The sequence below is a fragment of the Quercus suber genome, unplaced genomic scaffold (genome assembly GCF_002906115.3).
Source record: "Quercus suber isolate HL8 unplaced genomic scaffold, Cork oak 2.0 scaffold_219, whole genome shotgun sequence".
In the NCBI taxonomy this organism is placed as follows: domain Eukaryota; kingdom Viridiplantae; phylum Streptophyta; class Magnoliopsida; order Fagales; family Fagaceae; genus Quercus; species Quercus suber.
The window spans coordinates 339209-354174 of NW_027069677.1; the positions used below are offsets into that span (position 1 = coordinate 339209).

The following is a 14966-nucleotide window of genomic DNA, read 5'->3' on the forward strand; positions in this document are numbered from 1 at the left end:
TGTGTTTTTTTTTTTTTTTTTTTGGGGGGGGGGGGGGGGGAGGTGTTGGCTGTTCTCAAATTTGCTTGACAAGAAAGTAACTTTGACAAACAAAAAAATAGTCAAGAGGCAAATGGTTTGGAACTTGAAAGACAGAATACCTAGCAAATATAGGCCTTAGTTTACTGCACTATCTTCTTTCACTATTTTCAGGGTAAAGTTGATAATTGAGGAGATTGAAAGGGAAGAAGCAGCTTTGCGAGAGGATCTCTATGCTGCAGATAGAAAATGTGCTGAATACTATAATGTATGTGAATGAGATATTTATATAATGTTGACTTTTTTCATGCACCTTTTTTACTAGGAAAACTTGTCTATGATGATTTTGACCTTTTTTCTCTGGGCCCTAACTAGGTCTTAGAGCAGATTCTTGGAGTTCTTATTAAGCTTGTTAAAGATTTGAAGTTACAACATCAACATAAATATGTAAGTATTTCAAATTTGTTAATATCTTCAATAGTTAGGTTTTGTTGGTATCTCTCACTATTAGTTTATTCTGTTTTTTTTTATATGAGGTTCTCTTATCCTTCTTGGATTGACCTTGAACTTACCATATTTTCACTTTTTTTAAAGGATGATCTGCAAAAAACATGGCTTTGCAAAAGGTGTGAGACCATGAGCGCAAAATTGAGGTCTGTGGTGCCAGTTGCTGTAGTTTCAAATATGTTTTGTGCCATTAGTGTTACCCCCCCCCCCCCCCCCCCTCTCTCTTTAAATACTATCTTGATGTATAATGGCGCATATCCAATTCATTGTCCTTACCAGCCAGCTTTGTGTTGTGTCATGTAGTCAATGTTAATAAAAAAGAACTCATTTAGGGTTTCTTTAATGTATCATAGCTTATGATTTGGCCTTTCTACGTGTGCTTTGAACCTGGTGGATTGTTCATCAACAGCTGGTTGGGAGGGTTTCTGACTGAGATCCAATGTGCTCGTAGGAGGCACATGTAAATTTTCATCACATTTGCTCAGGTGCCAGCATACGGCTGATTTTTTGAATTAAGTGATTTCCTGCCCAGAATTTTAAATCTCCCCGTGAAAGTCGAAGCACATCCGTGTTTTCTTGAGTAGCATGAATTTCAAATATTCATGCCAAAACACATGGATTCGCATGCATGAACGGTTCAAACTTAGAATGCATGGTTGTAAGTGTGGAATTTTTTTTTTTTTTTTTATTAAAAAAAAAAAAGAGGAATAGTCCAAACTTTTCTAGTAAAGTTTACTCTTTGAACCTCTATTTTTCCAAGTCCAATTAATAGTTCCTCCCCATTACTTGATTGCAACCGGTGCATGTTCCATTGACAGAAGGTTAATAGAAAGATTTTACCCAATAAATTGTTGGGAAAAATTTTATATAATTGTGAATAAATTTCAACAAGCACAACTCACACAAGAATATAAAGATTTATGTGGAGTTTCTTTCTTCTTAAAGGGAAAAAACATAGGGCAAATTCTGAATAATTTCAATATATTAAATAGAGATTACAACATTTAGAGATAGAACTTGAGTAAAAAAAACTCTTTTTTTCTTTTCACTTCTCTCTTTTATACTATATATATCTCCTAATTTTCTCTTGCGCTCTATATTTTTTTCTTCTCTTTTGCTTACTCTCACTCACACAGTTCTTCAAAATTGCACAGTCCTCAGTCTCACTAACTGGGACTTCACTTCTTCACACTTCCAAATGACCGAATGGCCTCTCCTTTTATTTCCTCATCTTTTCCTTCTTTTCTCCCTTTCACACTCTTCACATCAGTTAACAATAAATGCAAGCCAACTTATCTTGACTTTGGTTCAACCAATTTCTTTTCTTCAACTCTTCCTTCGCCGAATGACCTTTGCCTTTTGCTTCTTTCTTTTCTTTCTTCCTTCAGCGGGTCCAACACGCCGAAGCCAACAAACCCCAATAACTCAGGCTGACTTTTGTACTTAATAAAGAAAAGTTAAGAAACATGAAAGACATGCTCATTAATGAGCATGTCTATTACAAGTGGGCTGGACTCATGGTACAGTGCACCCAACATAAATAGGCTAGCTCATCGAAAATCTCATGCACTTTTTTGTATGGTTACTATGAATGTTACTCCTTTATAAAGTGCTAATGAGTTGTTAATTAATTTGAGTAATGAAAAATGGCTTTGGTCCTCCAGACGCCTAAATCTCAAATAAAAACAAAGTCTTGTTTTTGCTAGATTTTCAGTTATATAAAAATAAATAAAAAATAAAAAATCCATAATAAGATCCTCGGCTTCAAAAGAGAAAGCATTAGGTGAAGTATCATGCATACAACGTCCTATATGGCAAGAAATCTTGATAAAGCTTACGGGAAATTTGATGTAATTTATCCTATTAAATTGATCCATTTTCTTATCTGAAAATTTTTAATCTCTCAAGTTAGAGAAATAACCAAATTGGTCTATTAGATTTAGTTTGTTGAGTGGATAGAAAATGTTATCATATATATTTTCAAACTAAAATGTGATAAAAATTTATATTAATTTTATTTTGTCCCCTTCGCCTTTTTATCTTTTTATTACTTTCCCTAGAAGGTTCCGCCAAATCCCCACTTCCGTGGACCAATTGCTGTTAGGAAATAATTTTTATGTACGCACGAATACTAATTTTTGCCAATATAATAAGTTTAATCCAAATAGACACTACAATAACAAAAAATTAAAATGAGTTTAAGAGTAATCTTGCAGAGTAATAAAATCACCACTGCATTTTCTTTAAAGGTCTATTTGTGTCAACCGAAGCAAAGTTAGATGTGAAGTGGTTTTCAAGTCGAATAACCGCCTAAAATTAGATTATAGTGATTGTTTACCTCTATTTTTTGGACACATTTTCACATGGATTTTAGAACAACCTTTTATAATAGCTTTTCTCTATTCTCAGTCTTCACTCTCAATCTCCATACTCTCTTCCTTTCTACCATCAATTTTTCCTTTTTGCAAATTCACAAATAAACTCAACCAAAAGCATCACACCACTTGGAAGCATCTTGGTTGTCAATCATATAAAAGGGTTGGCTAAGATTTGGCCACTTGGCCGAATGTGGGCCAAGAGCCACACCCACCTCAATGAGGTGTTAAAGACAATGATGTCATTTGTCCCTCTAAGAAAGAGCCACTTAGTGGCATGAGAATCGTTGATTTTACTTCTTACTCATTATTATTATTTTTTTACTACCAAATTTCTAAGAGTAAAAATTTAGAATTCACTTTAAATATTAAGCGTTTGAAACACACACATTCCATCAATTCCGATCCATTATCTTATGTAATGTTAAATACAAGATTATAGCCTGAGGTAAATGTGTGCAGCATTAGAGATATTGATATAGGAATTAGCATGGCAAATACTAGCGACCTGTGAAGTCTAAATCAAAAGGTTTCCACTATCGTCCACAGAGTTTCCTAAGTAATTTGAAGAAAGAAGCAATGGAACATGTGTTTTAGAGGTGCCCAATCGCATTGCAAGTCTGGTCTCTATCACCATAGCCTTTGCAAATTACAAGTTTACAACTACAAAACCTGGGAATATGAGAGCGGGTGACGATGTCTTTGGCCAATTAATTTTGCTCAATTAAAAGCGATTTTGTACTTGAAGTTTTAGTAAAATTTCTTGAGATCTACATGATTAAAGAATTTGAGTGCACGACAATTATCATAACCAGCCGGACAGCATCTTTACATACCAAAATAAAAGACAGAATAATATTTAAATGTTTTTTTTTTATTATTGTTCATAAAAATTTAAAGTTAGCTAAAAATCACTTATGTAATACACTTTTAAAAAAAGGGGGTAATCACTTATGTATTAAAATGTATAAATCTTGCATATATTTTATTTAGATCTCTCTCTATACGAGCTCCGTCTTTCTAGTTTGGTTTTTTTAATAAATGTATCTCTCAATTGCATGTAAAGTGAAATTAGAAAAATCTATTTTATGGCTTTTCAGTCTTGGTTTCTTAAGAGCCAAAAAAAAAAAAAAAAAACAATAATGAAAATAAGAAAGAAACGAGCTTTTAATATATAATCTACTAATCTTTCTTACAAGATTACTCTCTTTACATCACAGTCAAGGTCAATTAATTGAGCAATTTTAAAGATACAATACTTTTCACAGATCTTCACGACTTGTTCAAGTGTCAAGTTTTTATTACAACTACAATACTTTTATATAGACTTACTATTAACACTATTTTTATTATACATGCATCATAAACTAAGTCATATCAATAGTTGTGAAAAAGTTATGTACTTATAGTAAGGGTTTTTTTTTTTTTTTTTTTTTTTTGAGAAGGAATTCAGTGCATATTATTAAAGATATTGGATTTCAAATAGGCATAGCATATTAAAGTAGTAATTAGAAAATATTGTGTAACACTGGATAGTGTAATCTTTATCGTATATGGCTGATCTATGGTAAGTAATTCCATATCTTATTTTATTACAAACAAAATAAAACATTTTTACTTTTTTTTAAGCAGGGGAGTATATCTATCCTATATATAAGGGGATTTTTTTTTTTCAATTAAACTTTTATATTTTTCTCAAAAAAAAAAAAAACTTTTATATGGTTCAAAAATACCCTCATAATGAAGGATAGCTTCATTTAAAAATAGGGTCATAAATGTAAAATAATAAATTTAATTTTGAATTCAAAAATAGAATTCCTAAAATTTATGAATTCTCTCCCTTCATGTTCAAAAAAAAAATTTACAATTATTGTTATCTCTAAAATTTTTCTTTTTTATTTGTTTGAAAAATAAAAAATATATTTTTTAAATTATAATAAATGCAAATTATTAACCTTTACTCAAAAAAATAAAAGAGTCCTTGAGCACGCGCATGAGCGTGTGCTTAAGGTTAGTGTGTGTGTCTGTATATATATATATATATATATATATATATATATATAAGAGAGAGAGAGAGAGAGAGAGAGAGAGAGAGAGAGACTTCATACTTGCCTTAACAAAAATTAGAATATATTCTACGATAAGTAAGATTTAGGTACAGTATTTAGGTGTTGTTCTTTAGATTTCCTTCTTAAGATTATATTATGTGAATTTTTACTCATAAAATGGAAGTATATATTTTAGTTAAGTAACCACATAGCTGAATTTTAAAGGAAAAATTTAAGGAATAGCACCTAAGTTACTGTAATTCTGTAACTAAGTTTTGTTCTTATACAAATACTAGAAAGAATAATTTGAAAAAAAAAAAAAATCTACCTTCACAGCTGCACTTTTTTTCTCCACCACTAACAACTAGTAACAACTAAACCATCTATAATTTATTGTTAAAATATTATAGACATAGCATTTCTTATTTATTTATTTTATCAGTTTTTTTTTATAAGCATATTTATTTTATCGGTTATCTGCGAAGAATATTTGCCTTTCGTGGTTGAATCAATGAACAAGTACACTGTAGTCTGTACTCTGTACACTACACCTTCCTTAGTCGCTAAGAATATTTGCCTTTCACGGACAAGTTGGCTTATGTTCTCCGAATATGCGTTTAAATGAGTTTTTATTTTATTTTATTAATTTTTTATATAAAATATTAACCAAAAATATAAATTAGACAATTATTTTTTCAACACCCTAAATGTTAAAGGTTGTTGAGGTCCAAAATTTCACAATAAAGCCCACTCCATAAAAAAATAAAGAAGGCCCAATTTGTGCAGCAAGAAGAATCAACATCAAGGCCTTATATATGTTCAGATTTCCAGCAAAAAAGGCCATTAAAAAGTCCAGCAAATTCCAGTGAAAGAGCTGGGACGGGATCCCAGAGGCTGCCAGAGGCACGGGATCCTCAGGACGTGCAGCACAGCTAAAGTGAATTAAAGCAGATTTGAAGAGAGAAAAGAGACAAAAGGCACGTGGACCTAATAACCCAGACATGCAGTGGAAGTACAAAGCAAAACGCAGGGCTTTGGTTCCAACCATTTGAAGAAAAAGACAAAGAAAGTACAACTGGGAAAAGCTGGGAAAGCTGGAGCAAGAAAAGCCAAAGCGCCTCAGGTCAACCAACGGGAAAATCTGGAAATAGGAGGCTAGCTGGGAGACTTTCATCTCATCGCAACAAAAAGAAAGAAACTATGAAGAAAAGGAAAAGACATAATCTTGAAGCAACCAAGCACGGGACAAACTCTAAGGGGCAAAAGGGAGAAATCACCAGTACCCTAGAGCTCGATCTGTGCTATAAAAGAAGGCATGATGTAGCAATAGAAAATCACAGAAAAATCGTTAAGAAAAACTCTGTAAAACTCAAGAAAAACAGAGGAACTGCTCCCGGTATCCCAGAGACAGCCACTATAGCATATGCTTGGATTCAACAAATTCAAACTTTGCAAGTCTTGGAAGCTTGAATAGCTATCAAAGTCTGTAACTTTTGAACTTAGTTGAACCTTGTATCATGTGAATATAGAACTATAGGAAAAGCTCTGTAAAAACAAAAGAAAACAGAGGAACCGCTCCCGGTATCCCAGAGACTGCCACTATAGCACATACTCGGATTCAACAAATTCAAACTTTGCAAGTCTTGGAAGCTTGAATAGCTATCAAAGTCTGTAATTTTTGAACTTAGTTGAACCTTGTATCACGTCTTAGTGAGCATATCCACAATCAAGAAAATAATGAAATACCTCATTATTGATTTGAGGATCTCTAACAATTATTTCGTGCATTTCTTTATTGCATTGTCTTCCTTTACTGTTTCTTGCTAAAATCCTCCTCATCTAACTATCTTGGAAGGCAAAGCTCAAGCAAAGCCACTCGGACTTGAGTTCCAAATCCCACAAGTCTTGTGCAAAAGCACCAAGTCTGTGAGAATTGGGGCCAGGATCCTCGTGGCAGAATCATCCTCATGGAACTCATTTACATATATGTATATGTATTAAAATGTATGTCCTAATCTAAGAAACTAACAATTATTTGAAGATATGTGTAGTGTGTTTTGTTTTTTTTATGTAGCACCCATAGAGAAAAAGGGAAAGGACAAAGCTCTATTACATAATAAACATGGAAAAGATCATATAGCTCAGAGAACCAGAGATTCTGGGTTCTTACAGGCCTAATACGCCTCGGGATCCCACGACAGTATGCCCGGGATCCCACGACAGTACGCCCCAGGGTACTAAGAGGAATTGCATTTTTCATCTTGAGGAGCTTTATATGACTTGCGCACAACTTGGTTCGTAATCAGCCCCATTTAGCTGCGGTGAACCAAGCCCAGTCCACCAAAATAACAAGTATTTGGGCCCGGGATCCTTATCTCTACTTGGGCCCTTGTGCTAAGAAAAAAAAGCACTCTCACAAAGGTTAAGTGTGTATTCTAATTAAAAATATATATAAAATTTTTAATATTATTTTCGTAACCTATTATGTTTAGTATATGATGAAAATAGTATCAATTAACCACCTTTACTTTTTTTTTTTAATTATCTAAAATAATGACATTACTCATTTAAAATTACCAATAAAATCAATCTTACTATCACCTCAAAAACAAAAAAGAAAAAAAAAGCTTACTATAATAATATTATAACCTATTACCTATTAAGAGTTTGTTTAAGTATAATTTATTTAGTTTAAATTAAAAAAAAAAATTTCTTAAAGTATTGTATATAATTGAAATAATACAATGAGGTCTATGAATAAGCTAATTAACTATTTTTACTTTTTCAAAAAAATTTAATCACCTTTACTTAAAAAAATATATATATCTATGATAATTGACATTACTCATTTAAATTTACCAATAAAATCAGGCTTACTTCTTCCTCTTCTTCTTTCCTTCTTTCTTTCTTTCTTTTTTTTTTTCTTTCTTCTTCTTCTTTTTTTGTTGGAAAAAGACAATCAGGCTTACCACCACCTCAAAAAAAAAAAAAAAAAATTCAGGCTTACCATAATAATAACACAACCTATTAAATATATTCCAATTTGGTTGGCACGCAGCCACACAACGCGTTGTTTCTCTTTCCATAATTATTTATTTTATTTCTGGTGGAATCTGGATTGTTCTTGTAGACCCCACTTTTATCTTCTCACAAATATATGCCAATCTGGTGCGTTCAACCGACGCACTCCATAGGAATTACATTTTCCTTCTTTAACCCAAATAGTACTATTAAATTAAATAAAAAAATAATATAATCCACACGCAAACAAATCTGAACCCTCCAAAAATTCCAACACCCCCCATCTCCACCATCCACGTGTGACATTAACTTTCCTTATCCAAGGTCCCCTGTATCTAGGTAACCATAGTTAGCACCTATTAGACTTGGTGGCCAAGGAGGAAAACTCACACGCACCCAACCACTATATATACCCAACGCAGCCTCCTTTCTTTTTCTCATAATCAATACAATCTCATGTGAGTCTCTCTCTCTCTCTCTCTCACAAATTTTTGCCTTACATGTTTGTGAAATTGTGCATATGCTTGAATGATTTCTGGGTTATTTTTTGGCTTTTGTTTTATTTGATTGTTAGTGTGATATTAAGGTCCAGACAGAGCTGCAATTATTGTTTTGACCCAAGTCTGGTGTTTTTTTTTTTTTTTTTGGGGGGGGGGGGGGTTTAAATATATATCATCATCATGCGTATAATCGAAGGAAACAAGATCTTATTGCGATAGGCTTCGTGGGGTTTACGTAAATTGTGAAGAAAATATTGCAAGTGGGGCATATAAATTGTTTGGAAGGTTGTGTGCGTGTGTGTGTTTGTGTATATTATGATGATCCTTTGTTCTCTCTCGTGAATATTGTTAACAAGAAGAAATATGAAGACACAGATGTGTGTGTGTGGCGCGATAAGGCTTAGGTTGTTCTAATTCAAGTTTGGTAGGGTCTGGTGATATGTATGTATGCATATGTGTAGATTTTTGTTTAGATATATGTGGTTGAGCTTATGTTTTCTCCTTACTTTAACTCTGCTATGCCCATCTGAAATCAAAATTGTAATCTTTCACAAAAGGGTGATTTTGGATTAAATAGAATGACGGAAATAAATACATTAAATGAGCTTGATTAGATTGGTGAAGATTCAAAGTTTTGGGGCTAAAATTTGGCTCTTCTTGTTGTTGTTGTTGTTGTTGTTGTTGTTGTTGAAAGGGGGACTAAATTAGATCTAAGAGCCTTAAGGCTGTGTATTGTGGGATTTATTTTCTGGTATTGTTTCTGGGAGCAATAGCAATTGACTATGTATATTGTTGATTAATTTCAGATTTCGTGTGCACTTGCGCTAAAGAGAGAAGCTTTCTTGGAAGTTTCAAAGTTCACATCAAAAAACGTACATGGTTGATCTAGAAGTTCAGATTCCCTCAGCGTTCGACCCATTTGCTGACGCCAAAGACTCGGATGCTCCTGGAGCTAAAGGGTATGTTCATATACGCATCCAGCAGAGAAATGGGAAAAAGTGCCTGACCACTGTGCAAGGCCTCAAGGAGACTTTCAGCTACGACAAGATCCTCAAGGACATCAAGAAACAGTTTTGTTGTAACGGGAATGTAGTGCAGGACAAGGCACTAGGCAAGATTGTCCAACTGCAAGGTGATCAGCGCAAGAACGTGTCTCAGTTTCTTGTTCAGGCTGGGATTGTGCAGAAGGATCAGATTAAGATTCATGGCTTTTAAGGATCTGGTGTATTAATAATAATAATTATGATTGGAGTTTGTGGGTTTGTTTGCTAATAATACCTATTTTGGGTACTGGCTATAAAATATATGTGGGGTTTACTGGACCCCTCGTATATTAGTTTGCTATTGATTTAGACAAGTTTGTATTAGGTCTTGCTTTGTTATTTTAAGTTGATGGGGATTTCAGTTGTTTGGGATGATAAACCTACAATATTAATCTTATTGGATGCTATTTCTTTTAAATTTCTCTCTCTGATGTGTTGGTTGCTGCTATTTGTTCGCCCGGATTATTATATTAGCTTGTGGTTATTGATTTCTTGCATTAGCATTTTAGCAAGTCTACAAACAAAATTATTATTTTTTCCAAGTGTTTTATTTTTTACGATTTTAGGTTGATGTTCGTGGGGATTTTTTGGCATTTTAACACCAACGCTAGACGGTTTGTTTTGTTGGAAAATCTTCTGTTTGCTTGGTAGTACAAAAATAAAAAAAGTGGTTAATAAAAAACTATCTTGGATCAACTGAAAATTTTAATTAAAAAAAGGCATATTTTTTAGAGCTTGCTTTTCTAAATTTTTTTTTTTGGGAAAACAATCTCCCCCAATGCGTTGTATCTCCTTTAAATACTAATAATTTTGTTAGTTAGCACTATTTTCAAACTATTTAGAAAAATAACATTTCGAGTATCTGACACTTGAACTTCATGTGTTGGCAAAGCACTAACAATTTTGTTAGTTAGCATTATTTTCAAACTATTTAGAAAACTAACATCTCGACTCGAATTTTATGTGCTACGGACAATTTCTTTTTTCTCCTCTCTCTCTGTTTCTTAGCCTTTGAATCTCTCTTCTTCTCTCTAGTCTCTAGCCTATTCTTTAGATCAAGCCCAAATCAGGCCTCCAAGACCAAAGCTAACCACTGAGGTTCTCTCTCAATCTCGTTCCCTATCTTTTTCTTGGTCTAAACCCCAAATCAAAGCCCATGAATTTTCTCCCTCTTTTTGCAAGTTCCAATCAAGATGAGTTTGTTAGGTTTGCAGTTTATGATTGGAGGTGGGTTTCGATCGGGATGAGTTTGTTGGGTTTGGGTTTGCATTTTATGATCGGGATGAGGTGCTGGGGCGTTTGTTGGGTTTGGTTTTCTAGGTTTCGATTGGTGTGTTTGTTGGTTTTGGTTTTGCAGACTCTAATTGACGCGTTTGTTGGGTTTGGGTTTGGTTTTCCTAGTGAGATGTTTATGTAAGGAGTGAACACAGACTAGAAGGATTTGAAGGTGAGACTTGGAAGGATGCTATACAAACCTGTGAGGAGTGAAGACCTGTGAGAAATTGAAGGTGAGACATGAAGATGTGAGCATAAGGAGCTGAAGAGGGTGAGACTTGAAGCTAAAGTTGTGAGTGTAAGGAGATGAAGGTGTGTAATAACATTCTTTTGTTTTATTTTGAGGAAAGACTCGAGTTCCACGTGAATAATTTTTCACATCAGCTCTGCCAGCGCATGAGACTCAAGTTACTACAGTGAACTTGAGTCTAAAAGACTCGAGATGTTAATTTTCTAAATAGTTTGGAAATGATTCTAACTAACGAAATTGTTAGCAAAATAGTGTTATTTTACAACAAAAAAAATCCATATTTGTGGCAGTGGTGGTATTAAAGTGAAAACAAAAATGACTTATTATCTTAATAAGTTGGTGAAATGTATTGTATGTAGGTTACCGCACTTAGTTGTAAGTAGTAACGAATGTCTTGGGCATAGATTGCAAAAGTCTGGAATGGTGGGGCGTTGAATGGGATTGGACTCACGCAAGCAAGAAAGGAGAATTAATACCTAGAAAACTCATAATAGGCGAAAATCTTGTAAGCGAAAATCTTGCAGGCAACCGACATATACTTTCTTCGAGGATAGGGATGACAAAGAACCCACTTTCGAGGATTTTCCCTACCCAAAAAGGTGATGGGTTGAGAATAAGTTTTGCTATATATACATATTCAATTATAATATTCAAAATACTCATCTTTACTTTTTTTGATACTCTAATGGTCGTTATCTCTCCTTATGTTTCATCTTTATCTTATCAATATTGGAACTATCTCATTATAAATTTTAATTGATCCAATTAAAAAAGTGAATTTCCTCTTGTGCAGTTGATTGAGAGATTAATTTTGGCATACCTTAACCATATATCAGCTCAGCTCAATACCAAATAACAACACACGTCAGTCCATCCTAAAACCAAACAATATCACATATCACATTTCTCTCCCCCTCTCTCTCTCTCTCTCTCTAACTATCTTTGTATCTTCAACTCTAAAAGTAAAGAGTGAGTACTTGTGAATTGTGAATATCTTTTTCTTTATTATAAATTTATATTATATGTGTGTGAGTGTGTCTCTGACATTGGTTGTGTGCATTATTATTAATTAAAAATAGTTACATTTGTTCCCTTACTTGGTAAGGATTTAATAACACCACTGGCCATGTGATTGCTTGATGCCAGATATTTGTTCTACCAGATTGGATCATCAAAACCGATTACATTACTAGACTAGTCATTTGTACCCTTTATGGTAATTGTTGAGATGAGATTATATTACTGGACCTATATGTCATTCATATCATGCAATGTCAAACCAGTTGTGATTGCAAAAGGCTTACCAAAAAATTCTGGATTCTGAATAATTTCTAAGAGAATATCGTAAGGGTTTGAAAGCACCAGTCGGATTCCAGCAAGCTGCTTGTTCAGATTTGCAATCATTCCCTTCAACTTTTCATTGAAATATTTGGCCACATTATTGTAATCCTCTATACAGTCACCCCCAAACAAGATATTTGTGGTTCTATCCAATGGTAAACACCCCATTGGAGGAAGCCCAGTTATGGATAGCTTCCGAGCTCCAAGATTGTAGAGCTCTGTGATGAAATTTCCACAAATACCTACTAGAAAATTCTGGTACCCCTCGATGGAAAACTCTAATGATTTTTTTGGAAGTATATAGTAGTTCTCTAGGAAATCATTGGTTCCAATGCTTAACAGGTAGAGTGCTTCACCCAGAACCTCGTTAGCAATCTCATTGCCAAGATATCCTCTCAGGTCCTGCTGGTATTCCTTATAGTACTCCAATTCCTTCCATAGAGGCATTACAGACTGCAAGTAATAAAGAGAATAAGCCTATAGCTAACCACAAATTTCTCATTATCAAACTTGATCTAGTAATTTTAACCATGTAACTGAATACACTATATTCTATTTTAGCAGACTATATTTCCGAAACTGGTAGAAAACCATTAAGAAACTTAATCATAATGACAGTAACTATTCATAAGTTTGACTATAAAATATAGCTTAGAAATATATTTGTAGGGTTAGAATTTGTGGCCCAAGCCCAAAAAAATGAATTTGTAGAGTATGAGTGAAAGAGCTAGGTTAAGTATGGAATCAACAACAACGAATCACAACTTTCAAGCACAAGCTAACATGAATTTACACGTAAAGAATAGATATCCAAAGAGCTATATTATTGATTATCTGATGAACATAGATCTTAGGGTTACAGTCAAGTTTCTCCTCTTTCTCCTTCTCTGTTTTTTTTCTCCCCCTTCACGTTAGGAGCTTCTTTCCTTTATATAACCTCCCTTCTCCTTATCTTCATCGTCCACTTGTACCTCATCCGTGAGTCTACTTGAGTATATGTCATGTCAAGCATCTCCTTTAGCTCTGTGTGAGTGGGGGTAGGTGAGGATACACTGTTCAGGGGTCTTCTCCACATAAATGCGACCAGAAAAGTTGCTGCAGAGCATTAAATACGGTGGTAGCAGCTTTCCCTTTAGATATTTCTCCATCCTTATCGTCTCCCAGTGTACTTAGAGCTTATCTTGATCAGGAGGAGTCCTCGGAAGATCATCTTGACCTTTTATACGTTCAATTGATCTATACTATTCACGTCAGAGGAATATAACCTTCTCGGATAGAAGATGACCTCTTCGGATTGTAATCACTCTTCCCTCTGAGGGTCCCACTTCCAGATGGGCCTTGCCCTTACCATCTCCTTCTTCTCGATCGCACAGTAGCTCTCATATGGGCTCTCGGCCCACTATGTTAGATTGGGCCCTTTTCCCCCCACAATAGCCCCTCAAAATTTTAATTTTTCCCTCGCATCCGAGGAGAAAGAATAAGATTTTGATCTACCACGTAAGGAAAAAGAAATAAAAATAAAGAAATTTAAAAGAGGGAAGTCATAAATACCCCCGTTTACACGCGCGCGAGCATAGAGACAAGCACTTCATTATTGCCGCTGTTAGTTTCGTATTCCCAAAGCGCTGTATTAATTACTCCAGGCGGCGTTTTGTCCTTTGTATCCAACGGTGGGTTGTTGATCCAACGGACAGGGTTCTTTTTCGGGATTTGGACGGGATGAATTACACCCTTTCACTTGTCCCCATATATAAACCCCTAGAGGAGGTTACTTTTCTTTACTTTACACATCCTCAGAATACCCAGAGAGTTCTTTCATTCAAAACCTTTCAAGCTTCTTCGGATTTCCGTGTTCTTCGCTTCCAGGATCCACCAAGAATCCATTTCGAGTCCAGGGATTATACTCCAATCTTGTTTATGTAAGTTTCGGCACCTCCTGATCCTTTATTTTCTTCTCAGCTAATATTTTCTACCCTCAAAACCCATTTCCTGTCCACTGCTTCAGTTGTTCTCTAAGAATGGGCAAATTCCAACATCTCGTCGATAGTCTGGCGTTGATAGAGGAATTTAAGCAAAATTATGGTATACCGCAGGGGGTGAGTCTGAGATATTGCCCTCTGGAGCGGATACTAACGGCCCAAAGAGAGGGAGAGGTCGTAATCCCAATAATAGCCTTCATTGAAGGGGGAATGACCCTCCCAATGGGTTCCATTACTTTAAACTACCTTCGCAACCACAAGCTCTCTCCTGAGCAGTGCGCGCCTAACACCTTTAGGATACTAGGAGCCATCGATGTCTTGAACGCACAGTTAGGACTAGGGCTGACCTGGCATGACTTGGCATATATGTATGAATGTCATAGCCAAAAAGGGGCGGGATACTACCTTAAATCCCGATCCGACATCGTTAGATTGTTCTCCTGCCTTCCCAAATCAAATAAAGGGATGAAAGATGACTATTTAATCGTCTCGGGCGCATGGCATGATGGTCTACACTGTCCGACCGAGCCAGGAGAGCCAAGTGTGACTTCTTAGACATAGGATTTCTAACAATAGTCATAGGATCTTCATTCTTTATAACCTTTTTTT

At 34.9% G+C, this 14966-nt stretch overlaps 2 protein-coding genes across 2 annotated transcripts; one reads left to right on the forward strand and one right to left on the reverse strand.

The window, feature by feature from the left end:
* The first annotated feature begins 8333 nt into the window (after window positions 1-8333).
* Window positions 8334-9930, forward strand: LOC112001127 (protein translation factor SUI1 homolog 2). Its single transcript, XM_024033295.2, has 2 exons — window positions 8334-8427; window positions 9276-9930. Exon 2 carries the CDS (start codon window positions 9346-9348, stop codon window positions 9682-9684), a length of 339 nt encoding a protein of 112 aa, XP_023889063.1. The 5' UTR covers window positions 8334-8427; window positions 9276-9345; the 3' UTR covers window positions 9685-9930.
* A 2355-nt stretch (window positions 9931-12285) lies between these two features.
* On the reverse strand, window positions 12286-12825 carry LOC112001130 (GDSL esterase/lipase At4g26790). The gene has a single exon (XM_024033299.1). The coding sequence runs from the start codon at window positions 12823-12825 to the stop codon at window positions 12286-12288; it is 540 nt and encodes a 179-aa protein (XP_023889067.1).
* Between the last annotated feature and the right edge of the window lie 2141 nt (window positions 12826-14966).